This window comes from Oryza brachyantha, chromosome 11 (genome assembly GCF_000231095.2).
Source record: "Oryza brachyantha chromosome 11, ObraRS2, whole genome shotgun sequence".
Lineage (NCBI taxonomy): Eukaryota > Viridiplantae > Streptophyta > Magnoliopsida > Poales > Poaceae > Oryza > Oryza brachyantha.
In genome coordinates, this window is record NC_023173.2 from 3,569,983 (window position 1) to 3,583,893 (window position 13,911).

Consider the following 13,911-nt stretch of genomic DNA (forward strand, 5'->3'; position numbering starts at 1 on the left):
TGGTACATTTACAGACTATCGGGCATGCATAACTTCTTTTTCAGTGGTAAGGGCAATCAACAATAAGAGATGGAGTGAAAATGACTTTTCAAATTTTACCAGAAGAAGAACATAGATGCAGAAGCAATAAGACATCAATATTCACATGAACACCATGCATCAAAATTCAGACAATCAATAGTAGCTGCATAATGTCCACAACATGAGCATGCATAGCATTAGGGGGGATCAGATAATTAGTTGTTATACTACTGTAATGAGTATTCGAAATACAGCAAGAGGTGTTCAAAATCTTGATTGCTTAAAGTACCTGAACAGGAAATCTGCCGAACCAAACCATCCATGGAATGAGTAGTAGTGCCAGAGAGAATTGACCAACATCAGTCTGAAGACGTTGGGTTATACCTGCACAGGCAATTTCCCAGCACGAACAGCGGCATAGGCATCTGCGAGCCCAGGAACAGCATTCTCGTGGCGATCAATATACCTTGCTACAAAATTGTCCTCGGCTAGACATACAGACCTGTAAAAGTAAACATCATTTTTTATCAACCCGTTCACTGCAAGGACTTGTAGAACATAATGCCTCGGCACCAGCCGCTTCTCCAGGCTGAGCGAAAGCAGCACAGGCCTCTGCAAAATGTAATCAGGCTCCAATGCAACCTTGTTGACCAGGAACTCTATCTTGCTGCGAAGATTTTCCTCAGATAATCCCAGAATTTGCGGTACTCTACGGACCGCAGAGCGGAGCGCGTCCATGGGGCAACCAAGAGTGCTACTCAAGAACTTCATCCTCGCAGTGGCCTTGCCTTCGGCCATGCAGCCAGTGGATGCCAGCGTGTACTTGAAAATGCTGGAGATGCGTGGCACACCAAGCTCGTCGGCACGCTGCACAAGTGCTCCCACCTTCTTTGGATTGAACGTGAGCAACCATCGGGAGCATCCGGCCATCTTGACAATATCAAGAACAGTTAGCCCGCACTTCCGCAGCAGCGCAATGTTTGGCTTGATCACCTTCTCGATGTCGGTGGCGAGGATGCTGTAGTTTCCTTTCAATGCCTTGAGAAGCGCCTCGAAGGAGCCATGGAACTGGATCCAGAACTCGAGCTTCGAGGCGATGTCACCGGAGCGGAGGCCTGTTGCCCCTCCGGCCAGGAGCAAGCTGCAAATTTGAGGGTCGGACAAGCCGACGCGGTCGCGGAGAGAGGCGACGCGGGGGCCTATTTTGTTAGCCCTGGCGCAGAGCAGCCGCGGGTCGGAGGCCACGACAGCGGCGAGCTCGGCGCGGGACATGCCGAAGCCGGAGAGGAGGGCGACCACGGCATCCGGATTGGTTGCGGACTTGAGATGGCTGAGCTTCTTGGACGCTTTGACCGCTTGGGCGGCTGAGAGCCCGCAGGTGTCGACGAGGTACTCCTCCACGGAGAAGACGGTGGAGGTGGCGGTGGAGAGGAGGAGGCGGCGGCTGAGGTGCAGAGCGGAGAAGGATGCCGCGGGGGCGGAGGAGAGGAGAAGGTGGCGAAGGGGCAGAGGGGAGGCGGAGGTGGGGGCGCCGCAGGTGGCGCGGAGCAGCGGAAGGAGGCGGCTCCGGAGGTGGAGCATGGCCGCGGCGCCGCCGCCGGTGATGGTGGGGGGTTTTGCCGGGCAGATCCGATGGGGACGACGAGTCTACGACCCAGTCTCACTCTTATTTTAACTGTTTTTTTTCCGTAGTTAACTTGGTTTATTTATACTAGCTCTTTTTGATGTTTAAGTTTTTTTTAGTTTCTCAAAAATTTAGTATAAATATAAAAAATAACAGGCCGTGTTTAAAATTCTTTTGATAATAAAGTAAGTCACAAGCAAAATAAATGATATTTTTATAATTTTTGAATAAGATAAATGGTTAACATTGTAAGCAAAAAAGTTAAATACATTATGAAATGCAAGAGTAATAAATCTATTTATGCCTCTTGTTGGAGTGGTAATCCACGATGACTAAAAATCACATGGATTATATGTCACGCATGTTCGATCCTTGCGGTACTCCCTCCGTATAATAAGGGATTTTGACTTTCTATTTGTAATGTTTGACTACTCGTTTTATTCAAAAAATTTAAAAATATTATTTATTTTGTTATTATTTTTTATTATTAAAAGTAGTTTAAGTATTACTTATAAATTTTTATATTTGCACTAAATTTTTGAATAATACGAATGGTCAAAAATTATAAGTGAGTAGTTAAATCTCGTATATGGGACATAGGGATACACTTTTTTTCTCTTATTACAGTACCGTAGTACTGTGTTTTTTCATGTTGTTTTCTTTACAGATTGTTTTTTTTTGTTATACAATACAATGCTATAGCTTTTTATACTATTTTTTAAAGATAGTTTTCCAGTATGTTCTTTTTACAATACCATACTATAGTTTTTCACACTCATTTTTTAGTTTTTGCACATATTTATAAGCGAAAATTCAAATCCTCAATCTTAAATTTGGAGTTAATTTTGAGATTTTTTTATCGTAGTTTATTTTTTCAGCCTTGGTTTTTAGATCGATATAAATACATATATAAAAGTTTTATTTATATGTTATTTTTTATTTTAAGTTTTACAATACCATAATATAGTTTTCAAGTGTCATAGGATACCATATTGTAGTCACTATGTTCAAACTATCCTGATAAATGCTAAAAAAAGTTACATTTTTTTTAAAAAAAACTTCTCAACGTATCTATGGTATAACATGCATCGAGATTTTTACATAAACAATAAAAGATAATGCATTAAAGTGGACTTAACTCAACCAGTTAGGTTACTTTCGGTTGATTCGGCCCATCCAAGTTAAGTGCCTTAGTCCGTGGAGCCACCCTTCTTGTCGCATAAAGGAACGTGTGAAATTTTCTGTTTGGTGATGATCACTTCCATTATTATCTAAACTGGTATTGAAATTATAAGTTAAAGTTTAGATTTCTCCCCGTTGTAACGCATGAGCGCTTTTCTGAATAAATCTAGTTACCTAGAAAATCTTATAATATGAAACGGTGAAATATTAAATTTATCGTAGTGTTGCTTAAACTTGCAACAGATATTATCTAGACACACAAATTTATAAAATGCATGTTTGAAGCTCGAATATTGGTTTAATGTATCTCCTAAAGTCAAGTGCATATATGTAGTTAGGATTCTAACTTGCTGGATAAAGATGGCGAGAATTTTACATGTTTATACCACTTTGCTCTATTATGCCCCTAAATAAGTTTCCGTCGCTCACCAACCACACTCTGCCCACTATCTTAATCGTGGTTTCTCCCAATCTAATTTGGTAGCGGTGGGCAATTTAGGGGTGTAATACAGTGGAGCTGCTTAAATATAAAATTCGCATAATTTGCGACAACCACATCACTTTAGAATTTTTTATTAAATAAACTTTTTTAGCAACTAATTTTATTACTAAACCACGGACAAAATTTTTCCAAAACTAAAACTTTTGGCCACGACAACGTTGGTGGCGTGGCGTGGCAAGACAACGTTGTCACGCAGCCTCTTCGACGTGGTGTGGCAAGACAATGTTGCCACGTCACCGATAATGATATGGCAAGCCATTTCGTCACGTCAATCTTGGTGACGTGGCCAAAAGGTTAATACGTTGAAAATATTTTCTTCGAAGGTTAGTAATAAAATTATTTATTAAAAAGGTTTTTAAATAAAAAAATTCCATCACTTTAGACATCAAGTGATATATTAAATCAATATTAGTGATTTAGACGTGTATTTTATAGGTTTCTGACCCTAGATGATATCTAGGGCCAAGTTGAAGGACATGTCATATACTTTGCTTTCTTGGCTTATGCCAAGATGCAAATCCCTTCTCTCTGAGAGCTTATGGCTGGGGTTCCACCTACTCTTGATGATAGCTATTTGGCATGGCAATATCCTATAATCTTAGAATCAGTCCTTTTAGTTTACAAAAATACAAGCCTAGATATAAAAGACTTGAGTTTTAGATAGGTCAGGCATCTTGTTTAGGTCATTTTAGTGTTATACCTAAGTCTATAAGCCTGTGTTACAGCTCGAAGCCAAGCTGCTCAAAAGGGTTCATGTGGTGTTATGGGCGTTGGGCCGAGAGGTGGAGGCCCACAAGCCTAAAGTCAGAATATAAAAGACGAAGGGCTCCATCGTTTCGCAGCTACAACTGCTTATAAGTCAAAATTTAAATTTTAGAACGTAATTTTAAACTAGATTTTGTGGTTTTTTCAGCATGGTTTGTTTTACACATTTCGTTTTTGAGTCGCTATAGACACGTATATAAAAGTTTTACCTACAAATTATTTTTCGTTTGCAGAAACGCGTTTTCGCTTATTCCTCCAAAAAGCGAAACGATGGGAGCCGAAGTTTCTGATATTACTGCTAAATACAAGCTGTCAACTTGACATTATCTGTTGAAGAAACCAGGGCAATTTCAGCCTGTTCCAACAATGACTCCTCTTCCAGATCATTTCATCAATCTGTACCAACAATTGTTTAGGTGTAATTCTAGCATGCATCCAGTGAGTAGTTTTAGATTCATCTGGGTGTTGAGCTAAACTTTGGAAGTGGCACGACTATCATACTGAAGTTAGATAATTGGAAAGCTTGTGAAGCTAAATGCCGGTACATTTACACAGGTCATCTTTTGGGTTTTAAAACAAAAGGCCAAATGGCATATTCGTAAATGGAAAATAATTTACGAATAGAACTTTTATATATATGTTCATGGCGATCTAAAAGGCAATGCTGTAAAAATAAACTTCGGTGCAAAAACCTCAAAATCAACTTTAAATGTAAGGTTGAAAACTTAAATTTTAGCTTATAAGTATAAACAAAAATCAAAAGATGAGAGTGACAGACTATCTAACATGCATAACCTCTTTTTCAGTGATGAGCAATCAAGAATATGAGATGGAGTGAAAATGGCATTTCAAATTTTACCAGAACTAGAACATAGATGCTGAAGCAATAAGACATCAATATTCACAAGAACACCATGCATCAAAATTCAGACAATCAAGACTAGCTGCATAATCTCCAGTTCTCCACAACATGACCATGCATAGCATTAGGAGGGATCAGATAATTAGTTGTTATACTACTGTAATCAATATTTGCAATACATTACAAGGAATGACATTCACTGGGCCTGGCTTACAGCAAGAGGTGTTCAAAATCTTGATTGCTAAAAGTACCTGAACGGGAAAAATCTGCTGAAGCAAAGCAAACCATCCATGGAATGAGAAGTAGGGCCAGAGAGAGCCGACCAACATCAGTCTGAAGACGTTGGGTATAGCTGCACAGGCAATTTCCCAGCACGAAGAGCGGCATAGACATCTGCGAGCCCAGGAACAGCATCCTTATAGCCATCAATATACCGTGCTACAAAATCCTCCTCGACAAGACATACAGAACTGTAAAAGTCAACATCATTTTTGATCAACCCCTTCACTGCAAGGACTTGTAGAACATAATGCCTCGGCGCCAGCCGCTTCACCAGGCTGAGCGAAAGCAGCACAGGCCTCTGCAAAATGTAATTAGGCTCCAACGCAACCTTGTTGACCAGGAACTCAATCTTGCTGCGAAGATTTTCCTCCGATAACCCAAGAATTTGCGGTGCTCTACGGACCGCAGGGCGGAGCTTGTCCATGGAGCAACCAAGAGTGCAGCTCAAGAACTTCATCCTCGCGGTGGCCTTGCCTTCGGTGATGCAGCCAGTGGCACCCAGCGTGTACTTGAAAACGCCGGAGGTGCGCGGCACGCCGAGCTCCTCGGCACGCTGCACAAGTGCTTCCACCTTCTTTGGACTGAAGGTGAGCACCCACGACGCGTACCCGGCCATCTTGACAATATCACAAACAGTTAGCCCGCACTCCTGGAGCAGCGCCACGTTGGGCTTGACCACCTTCTCGATGTTGGCGGTGAAGATGCGGTAGTTCCCTTTCACTACCCTGAGAAGCATGTCGAAGGAGCCAGAGAACGGGATCCAGAACTCGAGCTTCGAGGCGATGTCGCCGGAGCGGAGGCTTCTTGCCCCGCCGGCCAGGAGAAAGCTGCCGATTTGAGGGTCGGACAAGCCGACGCGGTCGCGGAGGGAGGCGACGCGGCGGGCGATGCCGTCAGCCTTGGCGCAGAGCAGCATCGGGTCGGAGGCCACTGCCGCGGCGAGCTCGGCGCGGGAGAGGCCGACGCCGGAGAGGACGGCGACCACGGCGTCAGGCCTAGAGGCGGACTTGAGGCGGGAGAGCTTCTCGGAAGCCATGAGCGCCTGCGCGGCGGTTAGGCCGCAGGTGCCGACGAGGTACTCCTCGACGGAGAAGCGCGCCCCGGCGGCCGCGGGCCTGCTGGCCGTGGAGAGGAGGAGGCGGTGAAGGCGTGGAGGGTAGGAGTAGGAGGAGGCATGGAAGGTGGCGCGGAGCAGCGGGAGAAGGTGGTTGCGGAGGTGGAGCATGGCGGCGCCGCCGGAGGAACGCCGGCGCCGGCGAGGGTATTATTACGGGCTTTTTGTTGGGGACGACGGCCCACGATGACAGATAGAAAGCCTCTCTTATTTTGGGAGTACTTTATTTTTCTCTTATTAATTGTTTTTCTACTGTAAATCATCCGCAGCTCAAATAGTGTACTCCCTTTGTTTATAAATATTTAATCGATAGGATTCATTTAATATGTTCAAATTTTGATTATGAATTTTATATTGGAATGAGCTTGTAAAACTTTTTTAGTTTATGATATTACGGTCGTTTTTTATGGGTGCATACAGAATTGTTAACACCAAAATTTGATAAAATTTTTTATTGGGTTTGGATAAAAAAATGTAAATCACCGATAAAAATTTTATCCTGAAGAGTTCGAAATCGATAGAGAATCGCGAAAACCAAGGCATGGGGTATAATTTTGTCTATTAATTAGAGTTAGTTTAGGATTTTTTTTCTTTATCACTAAGAAAGTTAGAGTCCGATTGAGACTTGTTTGTTATTTTTTTTATCTATTAGGAGTTGTGTGTTATGTCCGGCATGGACTACTATCCACCCATGGGTATAAATATGTATGTTCGGAGTCATTATAAATTATCTACTTCTACATAATATAGATCAATTACTTTCGGCGCATCGTCACCCTCTTCACTGAGGTTTCATCAACGGCGGAACTTGACACCTGACGCGAGGTTGCATTGTCTCGATCTCCGACGAAGGGGTAAATCATATGTTCTGCCGGCCAAGGTAATCGTATTGACTAGATTAGAACTGTCTCGATTTAGTTTGATCTTCTAATCTGGTTGTGCAATTGCTAGTTATCCTATCAGTTTCAGCTTAGATTATTCCTATATATTGAGTCGATCTGGTCGACCATTTACATCGATTTGATATTTGTCATTTGACATATTCAATCTCGTACTATCTCAGTTCAGCCGATCTATTAGATTGCATTTATTAAATAGTTTATATCATGTTGATGTATCTTGCTCATTGTTTTATTGAAGTACCAGCCGATAAGTTATTAGTCATCGGCTCATCAGATTGATATGGATCTAGATTTGTTTAGTATCTATCCTAACATCGCTATGTGTAATCTTGAACTGTCTCGGTTTGGTCCGATCTTCTATGATTATTCGTAGTGAGGCTAGATATTTTATATATCTTGGTCAGTTATTAGTTGGTATAGCCAATGATCCTTAATGAGAAATTTTTATACCGATGGGTTATTGAGTTTTTGGGTATGAGTAGGTAGTATTTATACCCATCATTCAATGGGTATCCATTAAGAATAAATAAAAATAAATTATACACTTGATCCATCAAAACTACGCCCAACACCAGTTATGTGTCATGCTATGATGATACACTACTAGTTTATTTAGTATTTGGTTGTGCGATGAAATTTCTAGTTATACTTATGCTTTACCATTAATTTTACAAATCATGTTGATATTGATCATATATCATTATTTTTTATTGTATTTATGGGTAATAATTGGGCGTGAATTACCGTGGATAAAAAATACCCACATGGTATTTGGGTATAAGAAAGACTCTTCTGTTGTTGATAAAATTGCATTTTGCCAGAAATTACAGACATATCACACAATTGATTTTTCTTTCTTTGTACATTTTTCTCGGAAAAATTAGTACAGGCCAGCACAACAACAGGACCAACAGATCCTATTCTCTTCAGAGAGAACAACAATTTCGATCAGGATAACCTGTAAAATAATCTAAAGTTAATATACAACCATCAATGTTTTCTATACCATCTGGAAAAAAAAGGAAGGCAGCACTCTTCACCAGGCTGCAAGAAATCGTTTGGACGCCCCACTGATAGTTCATTCAGCTCTGATGAAAGGGGAGGAGCTGATTTCAGTGGTGCTGTAGTATGAGTCCATTTCCAAGCCAAAGTTCTCATCCTTCTCATCCTCCCACCTGAGAATTTCCCTTATGTACTTGAATGCCTCGTCGATTGTCTGGCGATCACGGGCACGCGCCTGCCACACGAAGAGCTTCCGGTTCGTGTGCTCGTAGTACAGGTCCTTGAACTTCACCGCGATGTAGTAGTACGCCTGGTGGGCTAGCGATTGGTTGTTGTGGTGCGTCCGCACTGGGGAGAAGTCGCTGAACCACTCGCAGGTTGATAGAGGTGCGCGGTTGATCTTCTCCTCGAAGAGGTCATACTTGTTGAGTACCAGAACAAAAGGAGTGTCGCAGAAGCATGGTTGCCTGGTTGTACAACAGCAGAGAAGATTAGAACAAAAACTGCTTACTAATTCAACAAAATCCATTCAAGGACAATTTCCAATTTTATGGGACGGTACCAACAACAACAGTATTGACTATACATCTTTCTAATTCGGTTACTGTATCCAAACCCAGGTGTTGAGATCAACTTAATTACGGTACTAGTTCTAGAAAAAAAAACTTGATTATGATACTGGAATTATTACTTCGTCCAAGATATTTCAGGTTAAGAATTGCCAGATGCAGTAGTGGAGAAAAGAATCTGTACTCTGTAGGAATGTACTCCACAGAATATTAATTTTCAATGAAAAATAGCAGCATACCGAATCGTAGACTCAAATAACTCTTTGGCCTGCATCATCTTGTTCAGAAGAGACCGATTGCTGCCATATACAGGAGGTCCCACTTGGTCATAATCACTGAGGGCTACAGAGAATATCACCATGCGAACATCCTCAAACATTTCCACCCACTTGCAGCCATCATTCATGCCCTTGGCACTTACTCTAATCAGCTGATATCTGAGGAGCAAAATATATATGAAAATTAATTAAGCATGGCTGAGAGCAACTTGCACACAAGGTATCAAGAAAATTAAGAGCTTACTTGGTAAGTGACTGGGAATGTGCCTCAGGGTTGTCAATGTAAGGTTCAGACATGGGACTGCGATCATCGAGGGCGAATTCAATGAAAGCCAACCCATTCCCTTGTGTTACACCTTCAGCAAAGATCACATCTTTCTCTGAAGGTTCATACTCATTGCTTGATACCTCAATGGCCTGCAAAGGTATTTCACGTACAGGAGAAATCAGTTTAACAGCTTGAAATAAAAATTCAACTACACATGACAAAATATAGTTTTGCTGCCAACATGACAACATCAAAACAGCAACAATGATAAAATTGCAAGATGATGGAGACTCGAATATATATTTTGGTTTTAGTAAATTTTGAAACTGGTGGTCTCCAAAGAGGGCTTCAACACAAAGAATATATGCAATGTTCTGGATGAGTCAAACTGTTACTGTTGTAAACAAAGTAGACTAGCATATGTTCTGTACTTGTAATCTTTTCGAAAAAAAAAGGTGGTAATAAAAAAATTGTTCAATGCAAATTATGAGCACCAACTCTAGCAACAGTGGAGTTATATTAATTTATAAACTCAAAGATTATACCCTGCTCAAGAAGTACTCAGCAACATCAGGGAGAAAATGCAATTCATCCTTTCTTTTATATGTTGCTTGTATGGCAGGATCCTTCCACATCTCATCAACGAATGGAGCATATTCACGTGTTGCCGCAGGGAAGAAAGCATCTAAATCACCCATCGCTATGATATCCAAAAGCCAATCGGAGAATTTCTTCAGCCTTGGATTTATCGAGTATATACAGGAATTTGAGCCATTTGCTTTACTTCCATCTGCAGCACAGAAAACAGTTCAGCAATAAAGCATGCTGCAGAAACAAACACTGGAGCAAATGTCTTGGCCATTTTACCTTGTTGGGCTTCTTCGTCCTCTGAAATTGTGCAGTTTGATCTAGACAAAGCTTCTTCTTCAAAACGTTCACGGCCCTCTAGCAAAATTCCAAGGTACTTGAACATATTGCTTTGTATAATCAGTTTGATGTTTTCAAGTTCTTCATGAGTGAATCTTGTCCCATACAAGTACTTAGCCTGTCCATAAGACCCAAAGTATTTTCAGAATGATTGTACAAGAGTTAGTATCAAGACAAGTTACAGGGAGCACTACCAAGGTACATACAATCATACAAAATAACTATTGATAATGGATCATGATTTGTGGGTATTCGATAAAAAAAAATTCCAAGTTTTATGCTAGGAACATAAGTCTGGTGGCTGAGCCATGAAAAAATACTAATGGCATCTCTGCTCTGTCAGAAGTATCTGCACAAACATGGTCCAATTAATTCGATTTCTAAATCGCTCAATTGTATTACTACATAAGGGATGCAATCTCATACTGGTCCAATTACAAATTCAACGAAAGGATAAAGCTCAAGTAAATAGATATGAGAGTATAAGAGACCTGTTTGAAAATTGTGCTTGTACCAGCACCATCTGGTCCAAGAAGCAGTAGCTTTTGGATTCTTTTCTGGTCCAAATAATCAGGGACAGTTCTTGCAGAATAGAGAACTTCATCTCTGGTTTCATTACAGTTCCCAGGAGGCACCGGAAGTGAAAACAATGCGCATGCAAAACGTGTCAAAGCCTGGGAATAAAATAATAGTTAGAAACAAGCAAACCTAGCTTTAAATTTTGACGACACCACAATGGACTCTTAATTTATTTTAACAAAGATACATACCGACTCCCATATTTTTCCTTTGATATTGTTCTGTCCTTCTTCCTCATACCGACCATCATCATAAACCCAAAAATGAGTATCACGAGGACATTGAACATGTGCAACCTACAAGCACAATCCCAATGATGTGATGAGCTCTCTGAGTGTGTCCTCTTGCTTCTTTATGGTTAAGTTAAAAACTCATTTAAATTTAGGCCATTGATTAAAGAGCCCAATTTGGCCAAAAGAAAGCATTAGCTACTAGTGCCAGTTAGTACCCATTGCTAACAGGAACTTCTGGTTGATGAATTAAATAGCATGATGTGTAATCCTCTTTCATTATCTAAAAAGAAAATAACATGATGTCTAGATTCTCTAAATTGACAAAGGCACTGCATTTAGAGAACATTCCTAATTCTCTAAATTGGGAGGCTTTACGCAAGCATGAAAATTTGAGACTTTTCACAAAAACGGAAAGGTTACAGTTACACCAAAATTGACTGTTTTTTAGCATATTTATAGTGTCATTAATTGGCACTTAAGGTTTTTTATTTTGAATATTCACCCCTTCCAAATACAGCAGTTCATGACCTAGATATAAATAACCAGGTCAAAGCTGAAAAGTACTCAGCAACTGAGAGGCACAAGTTTATCCAGCTCATGCTTTCCACCAAAAGGACTATCCACAAGCAGCTTGGATGAATAAAGCATAATCAGCTAATGGCGAGACACAGTTATATAGCAACAGAGATGGAAATATTCGTACCTTCAGAATTTTCAGCTCAATCTTTGTTATTTCCCTTCCATTTATATAAACCTGTGTATTTCCGTTACTGGCATTGGCCTGAAGCTTCCCAGTAAAGCCAAGGTTAGAGCTAATAATCCTTTCTGGTTTTTCTCCTTCCTATCAGAACAAAAAGGTTTTATTAGCACAGATCATGTTAAACTTATATAACAAGAAACTCATGATATTACGCTCATAATGAATTTACCTTTCCCCATAAACCTGATTCCTTGTCATACCAATACTTTCCCGGCTTCAGCTTCTGAGGTGGCCGGGAGCAACTAAGCAGCTCTGTCAGCTCATCTGGCCTCAATGGACAACCATTCACTATAAGTTGCTCAGGTCGTAGCTGGTTTGCTTGGCACTCCTTCTCAGCTTTCAGTATCTGCCTTACTTCCAAGGGGCTGAGTAACCGTGAGAGGGTCCTTGAATTCTTCCCTAGCTTTGACCGCTTGGACTCATCAATTGGCTGGCCAATGCAAGTGACACACTTGCGCCCTTCTGGCATTGAACCCATCATCCTCAGCACGCAATAGCCACAGTACCTTGCATCGCATACAAGGCATGACTCCTTGCTCTCCCATTTCCTCTTCCCACACCGGTAGCACGCCCTCCTCCTCTTCTCCTTCTTGGTCACCGCAACGTACTGCTCGGACATCTCACCGAACTCCCTGCTCCCATAGTTGCTGTCCGGCGTGAACCCAAAGGTCACCGTAGGACCTCTCCTCCCGTCCTGCATACGGTGGTTTCTGTCCTGCGGCCCTGGTGAACTTTGAGCTGAATCATGAGACAATGAACGGGAGTCGTCGTCGTCATCGAACTCCTCGTTCTGCAGGACTGAATCGACCGAATCCGAGCTGCCGCCAACATGAGCTGACACGGGCTCTGCGCATCGGGCGATCCGGGACACTGGAAGAGGAATAGGCTCAACAATTGGCGCCACCGGCAACCCTCCTCCATTCCCTAGCCTCTGCGGACCGGACACCGGCTCCGCCGTGGGGATCTCAACGGGGTCTACCCTGGGCAGCTCATACGACACCGGCGGGCCGTCGTACTCGAGAGCGATGGAGTAATCGAGGTTTGGCGGCGCCTCGGGGATGGGAGCCCCCGGCGGGAGGATCCTCCTCAGCATGTCTTCCCAGCTGCCCCCATCCATCGCCTCCGCCATAGCTCCTCCTCCGGTAGCCGTGCACCTCTAGCCCTACTCCCTCGTCACCGAACCGAGAGCTGGCAAAGTTGATTCCTTTCGGAACAGCGAACTGATCGAGACGAAACCCGCGGGCACGCGACGGGTGGAACCAAAATCCAATCTTTCCACCACCACCACCAAGCTGACCTTTCCGGCAGGGAGGGGGCTCATTTCACGGCGGGCCAAACCCACCGGCCACGTGTGGGTTATAGCTCGGAAATGAGGGCGGCGGCGGAGGGGCGGAGGTCGTCGTCGACTTGCAGCTGCCGCGACGGCGCGGGAGGAGCCGGAGCCGCACGGGGATCTGCCGGGGCGGGAGGAGGAGGAGGAGCAGCGCGTGGGTGGATCTGGAGGGGGAGGGAGGAAGAAGAAGATGAGACGTGGGTGGGAGCAGGAGCGGTTTGCTACCAAAACCCACTTTTCCAAACACACTTATAAAAATTACACCTTTTGGTTTACTAACTTAACCTGAAGTCGAGTGATCATAGGGTATTTTGATCCGATGACTTCTGCCTTCAGTCTTTCAGCCAAGGTAAGAAAGAGACTAAAGTTTACTACGTTTATTATTTATAATAAATATCCAAATATCCGATGTGACTAGGGATTAAAGTTTAGTCTCTAGAAATAAACACCCCTTAAGAAAGAGGAAGGGACCATGCTGAAAGGATTGTCGGATTTTTGTAAGCTTTTTTCTTGGTTTCCAGATAACGGTGAGCAAGGATTGTTGGACTAGATTTTGGGTTAAGTAGAGGGGGAGGGGCTAGGAGAGCCTACATGGTGAGGCGGGTTTTCAAAGAAGAACGAGCATTTTTCTCAATTTTAAGGGGTACCAAGAGGTACCACAGTTTTTTTATATAAAATTTGGTACCTACTCAAGGATGATAAAATTGC

At 42.4% G+C, this 13,911-nt stretch overlaps 2 protein-coding genes and 1 pseudogene across 2 annotated transcripts; all 3 read right to left on the reverse strand.

Moving 5' to 3' along the window:
- Window positions 1-226: 226 nt before the first annotated feature.
- LOC102709122 lies at window positions 227-1,673 on the reverse strand (annotated as a pseudogene).
- A 3,342-nt stretch (window positions 1,674-5,015) lies between these two features.
- On the reverse strand, window positions 5,016-6,539 carry LOC102717289. Its single transcript, XM_006662746.3, has one exon. It carries the CDS (start codon window positions 6,461-6,463, stop codon window positions 5,285-5,287), a length of 1,179 nt encoding a protein of 392 aa, XP_006662809.1. The 5' UTR covers window positions 6,464-6,539; the 3' UTR covers window positions 5,016-5,284.
- Window positions 6,540-8,030: 1,491 nt separating this feature from the next.
- On the reverse strand, window positions 8,031-13,407 carry LOC102717561 (extra-large guanine nucleotide-binding protein 3). Its single transcript, XM_006662747.3, has 9 exons — window positions 12,040-13,407; window positions 11,814-11,951; window positions 11,069-11,173; window positions 10,790-10,972; window positions 10,239-10,416; window positions 9,917-10,161; window positions 9,348-9,520; window positions 9,065-9,262; window positions 8,031-8,723 (listed from the first exon to the last, which is right to left on the reverse strand). Exons 1-9 carry the CDS (start codon window positions 12,997-12,999, stop codon window positions 8,333-8,335), a joined length of 2,571 nt encoding a protein of 856 aa, XP_006662810.1. The 5' UTR covers window positions 13,000-13,407; the 3' UTR covers window positions 8,031-8,332.
- Window positions 13,408-13,911: the final 504 nt, after the last annotated feature.